General features: G+C 47.9%; 1 protein-coding gene across 1 annotated transcript in view; it reads right to left on the bottom strand.

Moving 5' to 3' along the window:
• The window catches only part of LOC135553278 (potassium voltage-gated channel subfamily KQT member 4-like), a 137,744-nt gene that overhangs the window by 29,979 nt on the left and 87,550 nt on the right, over positions 1-20,215 (bottom strand). Inside the window, exons 3-9 of the mRNA XM_064985448.1 lie at positions 9,408-9,474; positions 3,732-3,907; positions 2,722-2,847; positions 2,353-2,463; positions 2,152-2,247; positions 1,623-1,711; positions 535-660 (exon numbers count right to left, since the gene is read on the bottom strand). Of these exons, the coding sequence (XP_064841520.1) occupies positions 535-660; positions 1,623-1,711; positions 2,152-2,247; positions 2,353-2,463; positions 2,722-2,847; positions 3,732-3,907; positions 9,408-9,474 (791 nt within the window). The remainder of the gene's footprint in view (positions 1-534; positions 661-1,622; positions 1,712-2,151; positions 2,248-2,352; positions 2,464-2,721; positions 2,848-3,731; positions 3,908-9,407; positions 9,475-20,215) is intronic.

The raw sequence follows: 20,215 nt of genomic DNA, 5'->3' as shown, positions 1-20,215 counted from the left end.
GATGATGGAAGAGAGAGAGGATGAATGGATGAAGGTGATGGAGTTGACATGAGGATGAATCAGGCGAGGAAAGACAATGAGAGGCAGGGAGGGAGCAGGCGGTGCTGTTAATTACAAACAGGTCTGAGATCAGTGACAGGTGGTTAGATACACAACAGCACATCCACACAGGAACCACAGACCAGAGAACAGCCAGCATGCTCCTTGTAGCATAAAGCAGTTTGATGATATAAGGAGTAAAAACCTGCGGTATCCTCTGGTGAACCACAGTCATTTTATCCAGTGGATTATTTATTAGATGATTAATGACACAAATGATGATCAAAATAACAGGGCCTAATGTACTGAACAGAATACCACAATGTACTGAACAGAATACCACAATGTACTGAACAGAATACCACAATGTTGTTCAATTGTGTGTGACTGTGACTGAAGGTGACGGTTTGTTTGTGTGTGTATGGGGTGTATCTATATATTGGTGTGTCGTGTATCAGTGTGTTGATGTATCTGTGTGTGTTGCGTGGTGCGTACCTGTCCCCCGACAGGTAGGGGGAGCTGTAGGGCCGTAGCCCAGACAGCAGGGTGTGGTGGGAGTTGTGAAGGACCTTCTTGGCGCTACGCCGTCGCTGAAGGTGACTGAACAGTAGCGTCAGTTCTCTGACCCCACGTGCCCAAATAAGAAAACAAATGAAAGAAAGAAAGGACAAAACAACAACTCATAAAAAGGGTCAAATTAAGAGTCAAAACATTAAAGAGAGGGGGATCACTCCTATGTAATTCATCAAAATCAAGTCAGAAATATGAATGCGCCATCAACACACTTTTGCTTGTTACTGGACACAGAGCTAAGAAGCAAAAAAGACAAGTCATGAAAGCCCCTCTTTTTAACCAAACAAAATTTGTGAAATGAATATGTAAATACTTAAAATAGGAGAAACATAATCTTAAGAAACAAACAACGGTGGTATTCACATTTTGGAGGCTTGGAGAAACGTGTAGTAACTTACAAAAATGTATGAAAGTGCAGCCCACCATTTTAGATCAGGAGGATAGAATGTCCATGCCACTACTGGCAGAACCAGCTCAATAGCTGGGATAGTGCCCATCTTTGTGCATGTGTGCATCAGTGGAGGCTACTGACAGGAAGACGGCTCATAACAATGGCTGGAACAGAGTAAATGGAATGGCATCAAACCATATGTTTTATGTATTTGATACCATTCCACTTATTCCGCTCCAGCCATTACCACGAGCCCGTCCTCCTCAATTAAGGTGCCAACAACTTCTTGTGGTGTACATGTGCATGTGTGTGTTTCATGTCTACCATGTCTATGAATAAGGTTAAATGTGTTTTTCTCCTAGTTCCTATAATTCATCTGTACAGCCTCTCATAATCTCCCTACAATGCTCTCTCTATGTTCAACTGGTTAGCCGTGTCAGTTGGCATTCAAACCCTTTTAGGAAAGGTACGCTTGCTATTCTAAGTCACATCTACCTGAACAAATATTTCATCCTTTTAATGACACCAATGATAGACAAATGGATACAGTGGGGATGGTTAAATCCAATGGTCAATCAGTAGCAACACATAACAGCAGCATTGTTGGATTGTTACCTACCTGAAGGATGGAAGCATGCTGTCATAGAAGTACCATGTGGCTGTCAGGTAGGAGTGCTGAGCATCAGTAGAGTACAGACGCCACGCAGCCTGGAACACACACACACACGCACACACACACGCAGGCACACACAAACACACACATGCAGGCACACACAAACACACACACACAGGCACACACACACACACACACACACACGCAGGCACACACAAACACACACATGCAGGCACACACAAACACACACACACAGGCACACACACACACAAACACACACACGCACACAAACACACACACGCACGCACACACACACACACACACAGACACACACAGGTACACACACACACACACACACACACACACACACACACAGACACAAACACACACAGTCACACACACATAAATAGAAACACACACACACATTTAGCCACAAAATAAAATAATCCAATCTTACAGCAAAACATCCTGAATTTGTTGCTGGGTTCAGTTGTTAGCACCTTTGTCAGATTGATTGGAGGCTATCTGTGGTCACCTGTATAAGGCTGGCAGCAGGAGTCCTCCTCTTCTCAAAGTGCTTCTGTCTGTGCTGCTCCTGCACCTTCAGGGCAAAGCCTGACCCCAGGATACCCTGAGAGAGAGGTCAGAGGTCAGAGGGAGGGCCAGAGGCATGAGACCAACCCTGATTGGCCGGAAAGGGAACTGACAGTGATGTGGACCAATGAGAAGGACTCACGGCAGGAAGGGCGAAGAAGGACACGCCCAGGAGAGCGAAGCCGGCAGCCAAAAGTCTCCCCAACCAGGTGCGGGGTGTCTTGTCACCGTAGCCGATGGTGGTGAGAGTGATCTGGGTGTAGAAACACACACACACACACACACACACACACACACACACACACACACACACACACACACACACACACACACACACACACACACACACACACACACACACACACACACACACACACACACACACAGGGTATTGATTTATAATGAATGCAGGGTAAAAGAGATGCCTTGTTATTTATTGGTGAGTGTTAAATTGTAGAGAGGGACATTTGTACCCAAGTCAATGGGTCTGTGTGGTCTAAGCGGTACTGACCGTTCCCCACCAGAGGGAGTCTGCATAGGTGTTGAACTCTGTGTTGACGTCTTTCTCTGCCAGGTAGACCAGGAAGGAGGCAAAGATCAGGACCAGGAAACCAATGTACCACGCTGTAATCAGCTCCTGAGAGACAGCGAGGGAAGGGGGAGAGAGAGTGGGGAGAAAGAGAGAGGTAGGGAGAGAGAAAGAAAGAGGGAGAGAGAGAGAGAGAGAGAGAGAGAGAGAGAGAGAGAAAGGGGGAGCAAGAGAAAAAGAGTAAGAGGTGGGGAAAGAGAGAGAGAAAGAGTAGGGAGAAAGAAAGAAAGCGTGAGAGAGAGAGAAACAGAGAGAGAGAAACAGAGAGAGAGAGAAACCAAGAGAGATACAGAGAGAAAGAAAGAGAGAGTGGAAGAGAGAGAGAGAGAAAGAGAGAGTCATTATCATTATCTTCAAAACCATCATTAACATTAATTAAGATGAATCGATAAATGCCAGACATTAGAGAGCAGGACCATCATCATCTTCATATCTGCCCTCTGGGTTGGTTTTAGTTATGCATAGCCAACTCAGTATTGTTGAGGTCTGTTGCCTTGCTGACACATCCCAATCCATCAGCATGACTATCATCACCAGCCTCATCATGGCTGGACAGTGTGTGTGTTCGTTTTTTGTGTATCCGTGCATGTGTTTGAAACAGCAACAGCAAAATTGCAGAGTGGTCATTCTAATTGACAAACTAGAGCAGTCCAAGTGGGAAATGGTTTCTGAGGTCAGTCACCCTATCTACGGGACAACACATCGCTGAGCTCAGCTGTTTTCCACTAAACTGAACCAGGTGTGTGTGTGTGTGTGTGTGTGTGTGTGTGTGTGTGTGTGTGTGTGTGTGTGTGTGTGTGTCCTGGTGGTCGTACAGTCTCTTATTCACACCCTCATTTAGCTTTGACTGCATATAACTAACCCTGGTTGTTTCCATCATAATCATCATCATCATCACCATCGTGTGTCTGTGTGTCTGTGTGTGTGTCCACCTTGCTGTGGGCGTAGACCACAGAGCCCAGTAGTTTCCAGGTGCCTCCTCGTCTGTCCATGCGTACCATCCGGAGGATCTGGAGGAACCGCATGCTGCGCAGGGCAGAGGTGGCAAAGACGTTCCCCTGGGTGCCCGCTGCGATCACCGCCAAGGACACCACAAACACTATGAAGTCTATGGAGGGAAGAAGGGGAAAAAAGATAAGAAGGGGAAGAAAGAGAAGAGGGGGAAGAAAGAGAAGAGGGGGAAGAAAGAGAAGAAGGGGAAGAAAGAGAAGAGGGGGAAGAAAGAGAAGAGGGGGAAGAAAGAGAAGAAGGGGAAGAAAGAGAAGAGGGGGAAGAAAGAGAAGGGGAAGAAAGAGAAGGGGAAGAAAGAGAAGGGGAAGAAAGAGAAGAAGGGGAAGAAAGAGAAGAAGGGGAAGAAAGAGTAGAGGGGGAAGAAAGAGTAGAGGGGGAAGAAAGAGAAGAGGGGGAAGAAAGAGAAGAGGGGGAAGAAGGAGAAGAGGGGGAAGAAAGAGTAGAAGGGGAAGGAAAGAAAGGAAAGAGAAGAGAAAGAGAAGAGGGGAAGAAAGAGTAGAAGGGGAAGAAAGAGAAGAGGGGGAAGAAAGAGAAGAGGGGGAAGAAAGAGTAGAAGGGGAAGAAAGAGAAGAGGGGGAAGAAAGAGTAGAAGGGGAAGAAAGAGAAGAGGGTGAAGAAAGAGAAGAGGGTGAAGAAAGAGAAGAGGGGGAAGAAAGAGAAGAGGGGGAAGAAAGAGTTGAGGGGGAAGAAAGAGAAGAAGGGGAAGAAAGAGTAGAAGGGGAAGAAAGTGAAGAAGGGGAAGAAAGAGTAGAAGGGGAAGAAAGAGAAGAAGGGGAAGAAAGAGAAAAGGGGGAAGAAAGAGTAGAAGGGGAAGAAAGAGAAGAAGGGGAAGAAAGAGTAGAAGGGTGTAATGGCGTTCTTCGTTTGTTGAAAGAGAGTCGGACCGAAATGCAGCGTGGTGGTTACTCATGTCTTTAATGAAGAAGATAGCGATACATGAAATAACTTAAATAAATACAAAACAACAAACGGAACGTGAAAACTAATTACAGCCTATCTGGTGAACACTACACAGAGACAGGAACAATCACCCACGAAATACAAAGTGAAACCCAGGCTACCTAAATACGGTTCCCCATCAGAGACAACAAGAATCACCTGACTCTGATTGAGAACCGCCTCAGGCAGCCAAGCCTAAACTAGACACACTCCTAATCAACCACAATCCCAATGCCTACAAAAACCCCAATACGACAACACAATAAACCCATGTCACACCCTGGCCTGAACAAATATATAACGAAAACACAAAATACAATGACCAAGGCGTGACAGAACCCCCCCCCGCTAGTCAACCAGACTCTTCCAGATCCGCGAGTCAACCAGACTCTTCCAGATCCGCCAGTCAGCCAGGATCTGCCAGAACTGCCAGCCAGCCAGGATCTGCCGGATTCAACTGCCTGGCTGGGCTTTCTCTCAGTGCTGGGCTTCCTTTCAGTGCTGGGCTTCCTCTCAGTGCTGGGCTTCCTCTGTTCCAAGCTGCCCCTCTGTCTTGGACGCCCACCCGGACCCTCCCTATGGTTTTGAGGTGCGTCCGGGAGTCCGCACCTCAAAACCATAGGGAGGGTCCGGGTGGGCGTCCGTCCATGGTGGCGGTTCCGGCTCGGGACGTGGACCCACTCCATTAATGTCATAGTTCCTCCCCTACGCGTCCTAGGATAATCCATCCTCGCCGCCGACCATGGCCTAGTAGTCCTCACCCAGAACCCCACTGGACTGAGGGGCAGCTCGAGACAGAGGGGCAGCTCGGGACAGAAGGGCAGCTCAAGACAGAGGGGCAGCTCGGGACAGAGGGGCAGCTCGGGACAGAGGGGCAGCTTGGAACAGAGGAAGCCCAGCACTGAGAGGAAGCCCAGCACTGAAAGGAAGCCCAGCACTGAGAGAAAGCCCAGCCAGGCAGTTGAATCCGGCAGATCCTGGCTGGCTGGCAGTTCTGGCAGATCCTGGCTGACTGGCGGATCTGGAAGAGTCTGGTTGACTCGCGGATCTGGAAGAGTCTGGTTGACTAGCGGATCTGGAAGAGTCTGGTCGACTCGCGGATCTGGAAGAGTCTGGTCGACTCGCGGATCTGGAAGAGTCTGGTCGACTAGCGGATCTGGAAGAGTCTGGTCGACTAGCGGATCTGGAAGAGTCTGGTCGACTAGCAGATCTGGAAGAGTCTGGTCGACTAGCAGATCTGGAAGAGTCTGGCTGACTGGCAGATCTGGAAGAGTCTGGTTGACTGGCAGATCTGGAAGAGTCTGGCTGACTGGCGGATCCTGGCAGACTGACGGCTCTGGCTGCTTCATGCTGACTGACGGCTCTGGCTGCTCCATGCTGACTGGCGGCTCTGGCTGCTCCATGCAGATTGACAGCTCTAGCGGCTTCTTGCAGACTGACAGCTCTGGCTGCTCCATGCAGACTAACAGCTCTGGCAGCTCCTTGCAGACTGGCAGCTCCTTGCAGACTGGCAGCTCCTTGCAGACTGGCAGCTCCTTGCAGACTGGCAGCTCCATGCAGACTGGCAGCTCCATGCAGACTGGCAGCTTCTTGCAGACTGACAGCTCTGGCTGCTCCATGCAGACTAACAGCTCTGGCAGCTCCTTGCAGACTGGCAGCTCCTTGCAGACTGGCAGCTCCTTGAAGACTGGCAGCTCCATGCAGACTGGCAGCTCCATGCAGACTGGCAGCTCTGGCTGCTGCATGCAGACTGGCAGCTCTGGCTGCTCCATGCAGACTGGCAGCTCCGGCTGCTCCGAACATGCAGGAGGCTCCGGCAGCGCTGTAGAGGAGGAAGGCTCTAGAAGCGCTGAACAGGCGGGAGACTCCGGTAGCGCAGGAGAGAAGAAAGGCTCTGATAGCGCTGAACAGACAGGAGACTCCAGCAGCGCTGTAGAGGAGGAAGGCTCTAGAAGCGCTGAACAGGCGGGAGACTCCGACAGCGCAGGAGAGGGGGAAAGCGCTGGCTGCGCTGAACTGGCGAGGCGCACTGAAGGCCTGGTGCGTGGTACTGGATCGAGGACACGCACAGGAAGCCTGGTGCGGGGAGCTGCTACCGGAGGACTGGTGTGTGGATGTGGCTCTGGATAGACCGGACCGTGCAGGCGCACTGGAGCTCTTGAGCACCGAGCCTGCCCAACCTTACCTGGCTCGATGCCCACTCTAGCCCGGCCAATACGAAGGGCTGGTATGAACCGCACCGGGATATGCACCCGCACTGGAAACACCGTGCGCTCGATAGCATAACACGGTGCCTGCCCAGTCTCTCTAGCCCCCCGGTAAGCACAGGGAGTTTGCGCAGGTCTCCTACCTGGCATAGCCATACTCCCTGTAAGCCCCCCCCCAATACATTTTTGGGGCTGACTCTCAGGCTTCCATCCGCGCCACCGTGCTGCCTCCTCATACCAGCGCCTCTCCGCTTTTTTCCGCCTCCAGCTCTTCCTTGGGACGGCGATATTCTCCAGGCTGAGCCCAGGGTCCTTTTCCGTCTAATATCTCCTCCCAAGTCCAGAAGTCCTTTGATCGCTGCTCCTCACGATTAACAAGGAGAGTTGGCTCAGGTCTGTCTCCTGACTCAGCCACTCTCCCTCTGAGCCCCCCAATAAATTTTTGGGGCTGACTCACGGGCTTTCCTCTGCGCCGTCGTGATTGCCTCTCCAACTCCATTCTCCTATAGCCCTCTTCGCACTGCTCCAGCGAATCCCAGGCGGGCTCCGGCACTCTCTCTGGGTCGACCGCCCACCTGTCTATTTCCTCCCACGTCGTATACTCCATACTTCTGCTGTCCATAACGTCCTCCATTCGCTGCTCCTGCTGTCGCTGCCTGTTACCACGCCACTCGGTCCATGTGTGGTGGGTGATTCTGTAACGGCGTTCTTCGTTTGTTGAAAGAGAGTCGGACCGAAATGCAGCATGGTGGTTACTCATGTCTTTAATGAAGAAGATAGCGATACATGAAATAACTTAAATAAATACAAAACAACAAACGGAACGTGAAAACTAATTACAGCCTATCTGGTGAACACTACACAGAGACAGGAACAATCACCCACGAAATACAAAGTGAAACCCAGGCTACCTAAATACGGTTCCCCATCAGAGACAACAAGAATCACCTGACTCTGATTGAGATCCGCCTCAGGCAGCCAAGCCTAAACTAGACACACCCCTAATCAACCACAATCCCAATGCCTACAAAAAACCAATACGACAACACAATAAACCCATGTCACACCCTGGCCTGAACAAATATATAACGAAAACACAAAATACAATGACCAAGGCGTGACAAAGGGGAAGAAAGAGAAGAAGGCGAAAAAGAGAAGAGGGGGAAGAAAGAGAAGAAGGGGAAGAAAGATCAGAAGGGGAAGAAAGAGTAGAAGGGGAAGAAAGAGAAGAGGGGGGGGAAGAAAGAGTAGAAGGGGAAGAAAGAGAAGAAGGGGAAGAAAGAGTAGAGGGGAAGAAAGAGTAGAGGGGAAGAAAGAGAAGAGGGGGAAGAAAGAGAAGAAGGGGGAAAAAGAGAAGAAGGGGAAGAAAGAGAAGAAGGGGAAGAAAGAGAAGAAGGGGAAGAAAGAGAAGAAGGGGAAGAAAGAGTAGAGGGGGAAGAAATAGTAGAGGGGGAAGAAAGAGAAGAGGATGAAGAAAGAGAAGAAGGGGAAGAAAGAGTAGAGGGGGAAGAAAGGGAAGAAGGGGAAGAAAGAGTAGAGGGGGAAGAAAGAGAAGAGGGGGAAGAAAGAGAAGAAGGGGAAGAAAGAGAAGAAGGGGAAGAAAGAGAAGAATGGGAAGAAAGAGAAGGGGAAAAAAGATAAGAAGGAGAAGAAAGAGTAGAAGGGGAAGAAAGAGAAGAAGGGGAAAAAAGATAAGAAGGGGAAGAAAGAGTAGAAGGGGAAGAAAGAGAAGAAGGTGAAGAAAGAGAAGAGGGGGAAGAAAGAGTAGAGGGGGACGAAATAGTAGAGGGGGAAGACAGAGAAGAAGGGGAAGAAAGAGAAGAAGGGGAAGAAAGAGTAGAGGGGGAAGAAAGAGTAGAAGTGGAAGAAAGAGAAGAGGGGGAAGAAAGAGTAGAGGGGGAAGAAAGAGAAGAAGGGGAAGAAAGAGAAGAAGGGGAAGAAAGAGTAGAGGGGGAAGAAAGAGTAGAAGGGGAAGAAAGAGAAGAGGGGGAAGAAAAAGTAGAGGGGGAAGAAAGAGAAGAGGGGGAAGAAAGAGAAGAAGGGGAAGAAAGAGAAGAGGGGGAAGAAAGAGAAGAAGGGGAAGAAAGAGAAGAAGGGGAAGAAAGAGTAGAAGGGGAAGAAAGAAGAAAGAGAGGGGGGGTATTGAAGCTACACTGCATGGATATGTACACGCACATACACATTCAGTACACACACATGCATATTCAGTACACACACATGCATATTCAGTACACACGCTCAGCCTCGGTAAGGCTATCCATTAGCTATTGCTCACTGGAAACAATGTATGTAATGTTGTCTCTGGCTGGAGCAGCCTGCTACTTTTTATTAACAAATAAATGCAATCAACCAATCCACCCAGTGTGAACATGAGTAAAGAAAAACCTGAAAACCTGATAAACATTAACTTGTAGGTGAACAGACACACACTTGATAAACATTATGATGCACTTGTCCTCTGTAGGACAGCAGAACAGACAACGTATTCCAGACCAAACACCACGATCATCACAAACTCCTGTATACCACAGACAGAGAGAACATCACGATATTACAGCCTCCTGTAGGGGGAGACAAAGAGAACATCACGATCTTACAGCCTCCTGATGCCACAGACAGAGAGAACATCACGATTCAGCCTCCTGTAGAGTGAGACTGAGAGAGAGAACATCACGATTATTACAGCCTCCTGTAGAGGGAGACAGAGAAAACATCACGATTATTACAGCCTCCTGTAGAGGGAGACAGAGACAACATCACGATTATTTCAGCCTCCTGTAGGGGGAGACTGAGACAGAACATCACGATTATTACAGCCTCCTGTAGAGGAAGACAGAGAGAGAACACCACGATCATTACAAACTGCTGCAGACCAAACATCACAATCATTACAAACTCCTGTAGGGGGACCACAGACAGAGAGAACATCACGATTATTACAGCCTCCTGTAGAGACAGAGAGAACATCACGAGCCTCCTGTAGAGGGAGACAGAGAGAGAACACCGCGATCATTACAAACTGCTGCAGGGGACCACAGATAGAGATAACATCAAATTACAGCAGCAGAGAGAACATCACGGGCCTCCTGTAGAGGGAGGAGACAGAGAGAGAACAAAATCATTACAAACTGCTGGGGGAGATAGAGCATCACTATTACAGCCTCCTGTAGAGACTGAGAGGAACAGAACAGCCTCCTGTACGATTATTACAGCCTCCTGTAGAGGGAGACTGAGAAAGAGAACACCACGATTTTTACAGCCTCCTGTAGGGGAAGACAGAGAGAGAACACCATGATTATTACAGCCTCCTGTAGGGGGAGACTGAGAGAGAGAACATCACGATTATTACAGCCTCCTGTAGAGGGAGAACATCACGATTATTACAGCCTCCTGTAGAGGGAGCCTGAGAAAGAGAACACCACGGTTTTTACAGCCTCCTGTAGGGGGAGACAGAGAGAGAACACCATGATCATTACAGCCTCCTGTAGGGGGAGAATTGTGTAGTCTAGAGCGATTTTCTAGGTTAGCTAGCCAGCTATTGTCGTTCTTTTAAGGTAACGTAACGTAATCAACACTGCTAGCTAGCCAGCTAGCCCCCGAATAGCAGCACTGTAGAAACTATTACACTCGACGGAACGACTTGATTAGTGTAGTGTCAACAACGCAGCCACTGCCAGCTAGCCTACTCCAGCAGTACTGTATCATTTCAATCATTTTAGTCAATAAGATTCTTGCTACGTAAGCTTAACTTTCTGAACATTCGAGACGTGTAGTCCACTTGTCATTCCAATCTCCTTTGCATTAGCGTAGCCTCTTCTGTAGCCTGTCAACTATGTGTCTATCTATCCCTGTTCTCTCCTCTCTGCACAGACCATACAAACGCTCTACACCGCGTGGCCGCGGCCACCCTAATCTGGTGGTCCCAGCGCGCACGACCCACGTGGAGTTCCAGGTCTCCGGTAGCCTCTGGAACTGCCGATCTGCGGCCAACAAGGCAGAGTTCATCTCAGCCTATGCCTCCCTCCAGTCCCTCGACTTCTTGGCACTGACGGAAACATGGATCACCACAGATAACACTGCTACTCCTACTGCTCTCTCTTCGTCCGCCCACGTGTTCTCGCACACCCCGAGAGCTTCTGGTCAGCGGGGTGGTGGCACCGGGATCCTCATCTCTCCCAAGTGGTCATTCTCTCTTTCTGCCCTTACCCATCTGTCTATCGCCTCCTTTGAATTCCATGCTGTCACAGTTACCAGCCCTTTCAAGCTTAACATCCTTATCATTTATCGCCCTCCAGGTTCCCTCGGAGAGTTCATCAATGAGCTTGATGCCTTGATAAGCTCCTTTCCTGAGGACGGCTCACCTCTCACAGTCCTGGGCGACTTTAACCTCCCCACGTCTACCTTTGACTCATTCCTCTCTGCCTCCTTCTTTCCACTCCTCTCCTCTTTTGACCTCACCCTCTCACCTTCCCCCTACTCACAAGGCAGGCAATACGCTCGACCTCATCTTTACTAGATGCTGTTCTTCCACTAACCTCATTGCAACTCCCCTCCAAGTCTCCGACCACTACCTTGTATCCTTTTCCCTCTCGCTCTCATCCAACACTTCCCACACTGCCCCTACTCGGATGGTATCGCGCCGTCCCAACCTTCGCTCTCTCTCCCCCGCTACTCTCTCCTCTTCCATCCTATCATCTCTTCCCTCTGCTCATACCTTCTCCAACCTATCTCCTGATTCTGCCTCCTCAACCCTCCTCTCTTCCCTTTCTGCATCCTTTGACTCTCTATGTCCCCTATCCTCCAGGCCGGCTCGGTCCTCCCCTCCCCGCTCCGTGGCTCGACGACTCATTGCGAGCTCACAGAACAGTGCTCCGGGCAGCCGAGCGGAAATGGAGGAAAACTCGCCTCCTGCGGACCTGGCATCCTTTCACTCCCTCCTCTCTACATTCTCCTCCTCTGTCTCTGCTGCTAAAGCCACTTTCTACCACTCTAAATTCCAAGCATCTGCCTCTAATCCTAGGAAGCTCTTTGCCACCTTCTCCTCCCTCCTGAATCCTCCTCCCCCCCCCTCCCTCTCTGCAGATGACTTCGTCAACCATTTTGAAAAGAAGGTCGACGACATCCGATCCTCGTTTGCTAAGTCAAACGACACCGCTGGTTCTGCTCACACTGCCCTACCCTGTGCTCTGACCTCTTTCTCCCCTCTCTCTCCAGATGAAATCTCGCTTCTTGTGACGGCCGGGCCGCCCAACAACCTGCCCGCTTGACCCTATCCCCTCCTCTCTTCTCCAGACCATTTCCGGAGACCTTCTCCCTTACCTCACCTCGCTCATCAACTCATCCCTGACCGCTGGCTACGTCCCTTCCGTCTTCAAGAGAGCGAGAGTTGCACCCCTTCTGAAAAAACCTACACTCGATCCCTCCGATGTCAACAACTACAGACCAGTATCCCTTCTTTCTTTTCTCTCCAAAACTCTTGAACGTGCCGTCCTTGGCCAGCTCCCCCGCTATCTCTCTCAGAATGACCTTCTTGATCCAAATCAGTCAGGTTTCAAGACTAGTCATTCAACTGAGACTGCTCTTCTCTGTATCACGGAGGCGCTCCGCACTGCTAAAGCTAACTCTCTCTCCTCTGCTCTCATCCTTCTAGACCTATCGGCTGCCTTCGATACTGTGAACCATCAGATCCTCCTCTCCACCCTCTCCGAGTTGGGCATCTCCAGGCACGGCCCACGCTTGGATTGTGTCCTACCTGACAGGTCGCTCCTACCAGGTGGCGTGGCGAGAATCTGTCTCCTCGCCACGCGCTCTCACCACTGGTGTCCCCCAGGGCTCTGTTCTAGGCCCTCTCCTATTCTCGCTATACACCAAGTCACTTGGCTCTGTCATAACCTCACATGGTCTCTCCTATCATTGCTATGCAGACGACACACAATTAATCTTCTCCTTTCCCCCTTCTGATGACCAGGTGGCGAATCGCATCTCTGCATGTCTGGCAGACATATCAGTGTGGATGACGGATCACCACCTCAAGCTGAACCTCGGCAAGACGGAGCTGCTCTTCCTCCCGGGGAAGGACTGCCCGTTCCATGATCTCGCCATCACGGTTGACAACTCCATTGTGTCCTCCTCCCAGAGCGCTAAGAACCTTGGCGTCATCCTGGACAACACCCTGTCGTTCTCAACCAACATCAAGGCGGTGGCCCGTTCCTGTAGGTTCATGCTCTACAACATCCGCAGAGTACGACCCTGCCTCACACAGGAAGCGGCGCAAGTCCTAATCCAGGCACTTGTCATCTCCCGTCTGGATTACTGCAACTCGCTGTTGGCTGGGCTCCCTGCCTGTGCCATTAAACCCCTACAACTCATCCAGAACGCCGCAGCCCGTCTGGTGTTCAACCTTCCCAAGTTCTCTCACGTCACCCCGCTCCTCCACTCTCTCCACTGGCTTCCAGTTGAAGCTCGCATCCGCTACAAGACCATGGTGCTTGCCTACGGAGCTGTGAGGGGAACGGCACCGCAGTACCTCCAGGCTCTGATCAGGCCCTACACCCAAACAAGGGCACTGCGTTCATCCACCTCTGGCCTGCTCGCCTCCCTACCACTGAGGAAGTACAGTTCCCGCTCAGCCCAGTCAAAACTGTTCGCTGCTCTGGCCCCCCAATGGTGGAACAAACTCCCTCACGACGCCAGGACAGCGGAGTCAATCACCACCTTCCGGAGACACCTGAAACCCCACCTCTTCAAGGAATACCTAGGATAGGATAAAGTAATCCTTCTCACCCCCCCCCCTTAAATGATTTAGATGCACTATTGTAAAGTGGCTGTTCCACTGGATGTCAGAAGGTGAATTCACCAATTTGTAAGTCGCTCTGGATAAGAGCGTCTGCTAAATGACTTAAATGTAAAAATGTAAATGTAAGAGAGAACACCATGATTATTACAGCCTCCTGTAGAGGGAGACAGAGAGAACACCACGATTATTACAGCCCCCTGTTGGGGGAGACTGAGAGAGAGAACACCACGATTATTACAGCCTCCTGTAGAGGGAGACTAAGAGAGAGAACACCATGATTATTACAGCCTCCTGTAGGGGGAGACAGAGAGAGAACACCACGATTATTACAGCCTTCTGTAGAGGGAGACTGAGAGAACACGATGATTATTACAGCCCCCTGTAGGGGGAGACTAAGAGAGATCACCATGCTTATTACAGCCTCCTGTAGAGGGAGACAGATAGAGAGAACACCATGATTATTACAGCCTCCTGTAGAGGGAGACAGAGAGAGAGAACACCATGATTATTACAGCCTCCTGTAGGGGGAGACAGAGAGAGAGAACACCATGATTATTACAGCCTCCTGTAGAGGGAGACAGAGAGAGAGAACACCCTGATTATTACAGCCTCCTGTAGAGGGAGACAGAGAGACAGAACACCATGATTATTACAGCCTCCTGTAGGGGGAGACTGAGAGAGAGAGGGTCTGACCATTAAATAACAGCAAGAGAGAAGGGGCGAGGGCAAAAAGGAGAGAGCAACTAAGAGAGATATTGGAGGTTAAGAGGGAGAGAGAGAGATAGAGAAAGAGAGGGTGAGAGAGAGATAAAAGAGAAAGGGAGATGAGGGGGTTGAGCGAGAGAGCAAAAGTAAAAGCAGAAAGAGAGAGAGGCAGAGGGAGAGAGCAGAAGCAGAAAGCCATCCACCATTACCTCCTTCTAAAGTTAAAAGAGGAGGAAGTGATTATAGGATGGCTGTTAGGATTAGTGGATAATGTCTGGGATTTCTTGCATAGTCAACAATAAGTCCTCTCACCTGCTTACACCAGTTTCTTACACTGCTGTTCCTCCGCGAGACAACACACACACACTCAGTGGCAGGCGTGACGGCACGCAGAATCAGACACACAAACACACACACACACACACACACACACACACACATCATCACAGTGAGATGGATGACAATTGGTAACCATGAGCGGTTTGTGTGTGTGTTTTTGTGTGTGTAGTGTGTTTTTGTCAGTTTGTGTGTGTGTGTGTGTGTATCCGCACATGTAGAGAAAGAGGAAGAGTGTGTGTGTGTGTGTGTGTCTGATTCTAATTGCCGTCACGCCTGTCGCTGAGTGTGTGTGTGTGTATCCGCACATGTAGAGAAAGAGGAAGAGTGTGTGTGTGTGTGTCTGATTGTAATTGCCGTCACGCCTGTCGCTGAGTGTGTTTGTGTGTGTCTGATTCTAATTGCCGTCACGCCTGTCGCTGAGTGTGTGTGTGTCTGATTGTAATTGCCGTCACGCCTGTCGCTGAGTGTGTGTGTGTGTGTGTGTGTGTGTGTGTGTGTGTGTGTGTGCGCGTGTGTGTGTGTGTGTATCCGCACATGTAGAGAAAGAGGAAGAGTGTGTGTGTGTGTGTCTGATTGTAATTGCCGTCATGCCTGTCGCTGAGTGTGTGTGTGTGTCTGATTGTAATTGCCGTCACGCCTGTCGCTGAGTGTGTGTGTGTTGTCCCGCGGAGGAACAGCAGTGTAAGAAACAGCGGTGTCAGAGAAAGGCCCTAAATATGTCCAAGACTCCAGCCACTCAGGTCATAGACTGTTCTCTCTGCTACCGCGCTGCAAGCAGTACCGATGCACCAAGTCTGGAACAAACAGGATCCTGAACAGCAACCCCCATGCCATAAGACTGCTAAACAAGACTGCTAAACAAGACTGCTAAACAAGACTGCTAAACAAGACTGCTAAACAAGACTGCTAAACAAGACTGCTAAATCAGACTGCTAAACAAGACTGCTAAACAAGACTGCTAAACAAGACTGCTAAATCAGACTGCTAAACAAGACTGCTAAATCAGACTGCTAAACAAGACTGCTAAACAAGACTGCTAAATCAGACTGCTAAACAAGACTGCTAAACAAGACTGCTAAACAAGACTGCTAAACAAGACTGCTAAACAAGACTGCTAAACAAGACTGCTAAACCAGACTGCTAAACAAGACTGCTAAATCAGACTGCTAAACAAGACTGCTAAATCAGACTGCTAAATCAGACTGCTAAACAAGACTGCTAAACAAGACTGCTAAACAAGACTGCTAAACAAGACTGCTAAATCAGACTGCTAAACAAGACTGCTAAACAAGACTGCTAAACAAGACTGCTAAATCAGACTGCTAAACAAGACTGCTAAACAAGACTGCTAAACAAGACTGCTAAACAAGACTGCTAAACCAGACTGCTAAACCAGACTGCTAAACCAGACTGCTAAACAAGACTGCTAAATCAGACTGCTAAACAAGACTGCTAAATCAGACTGCTAAATCAGACTGCTAAACAAGACTGCTAAACAAGACTGCTAAACAAGACTGCTAAATCAAACTGCTAAACAAGACTGCTAAACAAGACTGCTAAACAAGACTGCTAAATCAGACTGCTAAATCAGACTGCTAAACAAGACTGCTAAACAAGACTGCTAAACAAGACTGCTAAACAAGACTGCTAAATCAGACTGCTAAACAAGACTGCTAAACAAGACTGCTAAATCAGACTGCTAAACAAGACTGCTAAATCAGACTGCTAAACAAGACTGCTAAACAAGACTGCTAAACAAGGCTGCTAAATAAGACTGCTAATCAAGACTGCTAAACAAGACTGCTAAATCAGACTGCTAAACAAGACTACTAAACAAGACTGCTAAACAAGACTGCTAAACAAGACTGCTAAATCAGACTGCTAAACAAGACTGCTAAACAAGACTGCTAAATCAGACTGCTAAACAAGACTGCTAAACAAGACTGCTAAACAAGACTGCTAAACAAGACTGCTAAACAAGACTGCTAAATCAGACTGCTAAACAAGACTGCTAAACAAGACTGCTAAACAAGACTACTAAATCAGACTGCTAAACAAGACTGCTAAATCAGACTGCTCAACAGCTATTCAAATGGCTACCTGCTGCCGCTACTGTCTATGATCTATCCTGCTGCCTAGTCACTTTAACCCAACCTATATGTACCTCATATCCCTGCACATTGACTCAGTACTTGTACTCCCTGTATAAGTTATTTCTTACTCATTATTGTTATTCGTTATTCATTCCCTGTGTCACTATTTCAATTATTTAACTTTTTTTAAATCTTTAACTCTGTGTAAGTAAGCATTTCACTGCTAGTCTACACCTTTTGTTTATGAAACATGTGACAAATAAAATTTGATTTGATCTGACACACACACACACACACACACACACACACACACAGAGAGAGAGAGAGAGAGAGAGAGCAGACTCGGTAGCCACAGGTACTGTGACAGGAGTGGTGTATGTATGTGTGTGTGTGTGTGTGTGTGTGTGTGTGTGTGTGTGTGTGTGTGTGTGTGTGTGTGTGTGTGTGTGTGTCCAGTGCTGAAAAAAGTACTAAATTGTCATACATGAGTAAAAGTAAAGATACCTTGAAAGTCACCCAGTAAAATACTACTTGAGTAAAAGTCTAAAAGTATTTGTTTTTAAATATACTTAAGTATCAAAGGTAAAAGTATAAATCATTTCAAATTCCTTATATCAAGCAAACCAGACAGCACCATTTTATAGATTTGTATTTACGGAAAGCCAGGGGCACACTCCAAAACTCAGACATAATTTACAAATAAAACATGTTGTGTTTAGTCTGCCAGATCAGAGATAGTAGGGATGACCAGGGATGTTCTGTTGATAAGTGTGTGAATTGGACCATTTTCCTGTCCTGCTAAGCATTCAAAATGTAATGAGTACTTTTGGGTGTCAGGGAAAATGTATGGAGTAAAAAGTATATACTTTGTAAGTTTGGAGTAGGACTTTCACCACAATACTGATCACATTTGTAGACAGGACAGTTTGTTGGCAGTTAGCACAAAAAAACTGTTTTTGTAGTATATTCAATCTGATTAAGTAATGTCTTAATAGTGTCAATCAAATAGATTGATGAAATCAAAGTTTATTTGTCACGTGCACAGAATACAACAGCTGTTAACAGTACATGTCACACCCTGACCTTAGAGATCCTTATTATTCTCTATGTTTGGTTAGGTCAGGGTGTGACTCGGGTGGGAAATTCTATGTTTTCTGTGTCTTTGTTTTTGGGCGAATGTGGTTCCTAATCAGAGTCTATCGTTGTCTCTGATTGGGGATCATACTTAGGCAGCCCTTTTTCCCACCATTAGGCTGTGGGATCTTGTTTTCTGTTTAGTTACTGTTGCCTGACAGAACGGTGACTTTTCAATTTTGTTTGAGTGTTTTTTAAAATTGAAATCCTGAACACTTTCCACGCTGCGCCTTGGTCTACTCTTTCTACCACCAACGAGAGCAGTTACAGTGAAATGCTTACTGGTAAACTCTTCCTCAACAATGCAATACTCAATATTAAAGGTAAAGAAGTAGAAAAGTATCAAATAGAAAATAAAGAAATAGATAAGTGACCAACTGTTCCGTCCATTTGATTGACTGTTCCATGTCAGGCCAGAGAGGCTCTGTGGGGGGAGAGGGGGGACAGGTGTAGGAGCTCCGATGTATATAACCCCACAACAACCAGGACATCTGTCAGATCGATTACCGCGTGTCCTGCCGGGACCTGATCCGGACCAGGAGGCACAACATCTGGGTGAGAGAGGATACGACAACACCCAGTGGTGGAACAAGTACTCAACTGTCCTACTGTAGTAAAAGTAAAGATGCCTTAATAGAAAATGACTCAAGCAAAAGTGAAAGTCACCCAGTAAAATACTGCTTGAGTAAAAGTCTAAAAGTATTTGGTTTTAAATATACTTAAGTATCAAAAGTAAATGGAATTTCTAAAATGTACTTAAGTATCAAAAGTAAACTTGTATTTTTTTTATTGACAGATAGCCAGGGGCATACTCCAACACTCAGACATAATTTACAAACAAAGCATCTGTGTTTAGTGAGTCAGATCAGAGACAGTAGCGATGACCAGGGATTTTCACTCGATAAGTGTGTGAATTGGACCTTTTTCCTGACAAAATGTATCGAGTACATTTGGGTATCGGGGGAATGTTTGGAGATTCAACAGCAGGTTACACCAGGTGGGAGCCTTTCTTCAAGCACAGCGAACTTTGCTGGTTTCTGGTGTGTGTGTGTGTGTGTGTGTGTGTGTGTGTGTGTGTGTGTGTGTGTGTGTGTGTGTGTGTGTGTGTGTGTGTGTGTGTGTGTGTGTGTGTGTGTGTGTGTGTGTGTGTGTGTGTGTGTGTGTGTGCTCCAGGCTGCGTGGCGCCAGGTGGACAAGTTTCCCTTCTCTCTTTCCTCAGTCCCAGCTGACTCTTGGTTCTAACAGCCGTGGCGTGTGTCTCAGCACTGCTGTTCGTGTGTCACACTCTCTCTGCAGCGGATCTTCAAGCACAAGAACAACCCCAACGTAGATCCTGACAGCATAGGCACTGATGTATTGTCTGGACTCTACACCCACATAGATCCACAGCACATAGACAATGCAACCAACGCTCCAGTTAGCTTGACCATAGATGAGTACATAGAGATGGACGTCATTGGCCAAGCCGGTCACTATCAGAGCCTGGTATCAACCACCAATTAGATCACTATCTGGCAGAGTCAAAAGTTGTCCACCAATTAGATCACTGTATAGAGAAGAGTCAAAAGTTGTCCACAAATACAAATATTAATGAAAGTTAAACTAATCTAAACCAAACTAATAAATCTTCTTGAAATCTACTGCGTGCTATTCTATTGTCTTCTATTCTACACCCATCATCTGTCTGTAATGCAGTAACTTCGATGAACTGACAGGGTGCGCTGTTTGTTTTGGAGTGATGGAGTGACATGAGTGAGAGAGGAAGGGGAAAAGGAAGTGAGAGATGGGAGGAACTAGTTAGAGGCAGAGAGAGAGCAAGACAGAAAGAAATGGGAGGAACTAGTAAGAGGCAGAGGGAGAGAGGGGGGGTAGAAAGAAAGAGAGACAGGGAAGTACTCATAGTATAAATGCTGAAGAAGGTTGAACAGAGAGAGATAGAGGAAGCTGAATAGTCACAGGGAGAGAGAGAGAGAGAGGCAGGGAGCGAGAGAGCGAAAGAGAGCAAAAAAGGGAGAAAGAGAGAGTTGGGTGGTGTAGATCAGCATGGAAAATGTACAGTGAGTTCACTGTAGGTACCCTATTGCGTGTGTGTGTGTGTGTGTGTGTGTGTGTGTGTGTGTGTGTGTGTGTGTGTGTGTGTGTGTGTGTGTGTGTGTGTGTGTGTGTGTGTGTGTGTGTGTGTGTGAGTGAGA

This window comes from Oncorhynchus masou, chromosome 13, assembly GCF_036934945.1.
Source record: "Oncorhynchus masou masou isolate Uvic2021 chromosome 13, UVic_Omas_1.1, whole genome shotgun sequence".
Taxonomy (NCBI): domain Eukaryota; kingdom Metazoa; phylum Chordata; class Actinopteri; order Salmoniformes; family Salmonidae; genus Oncorhynchus; species Oncorhynchus masou.
This window is presented reverse-complemented; position numbering and strand designations above follow the sequence as displayed.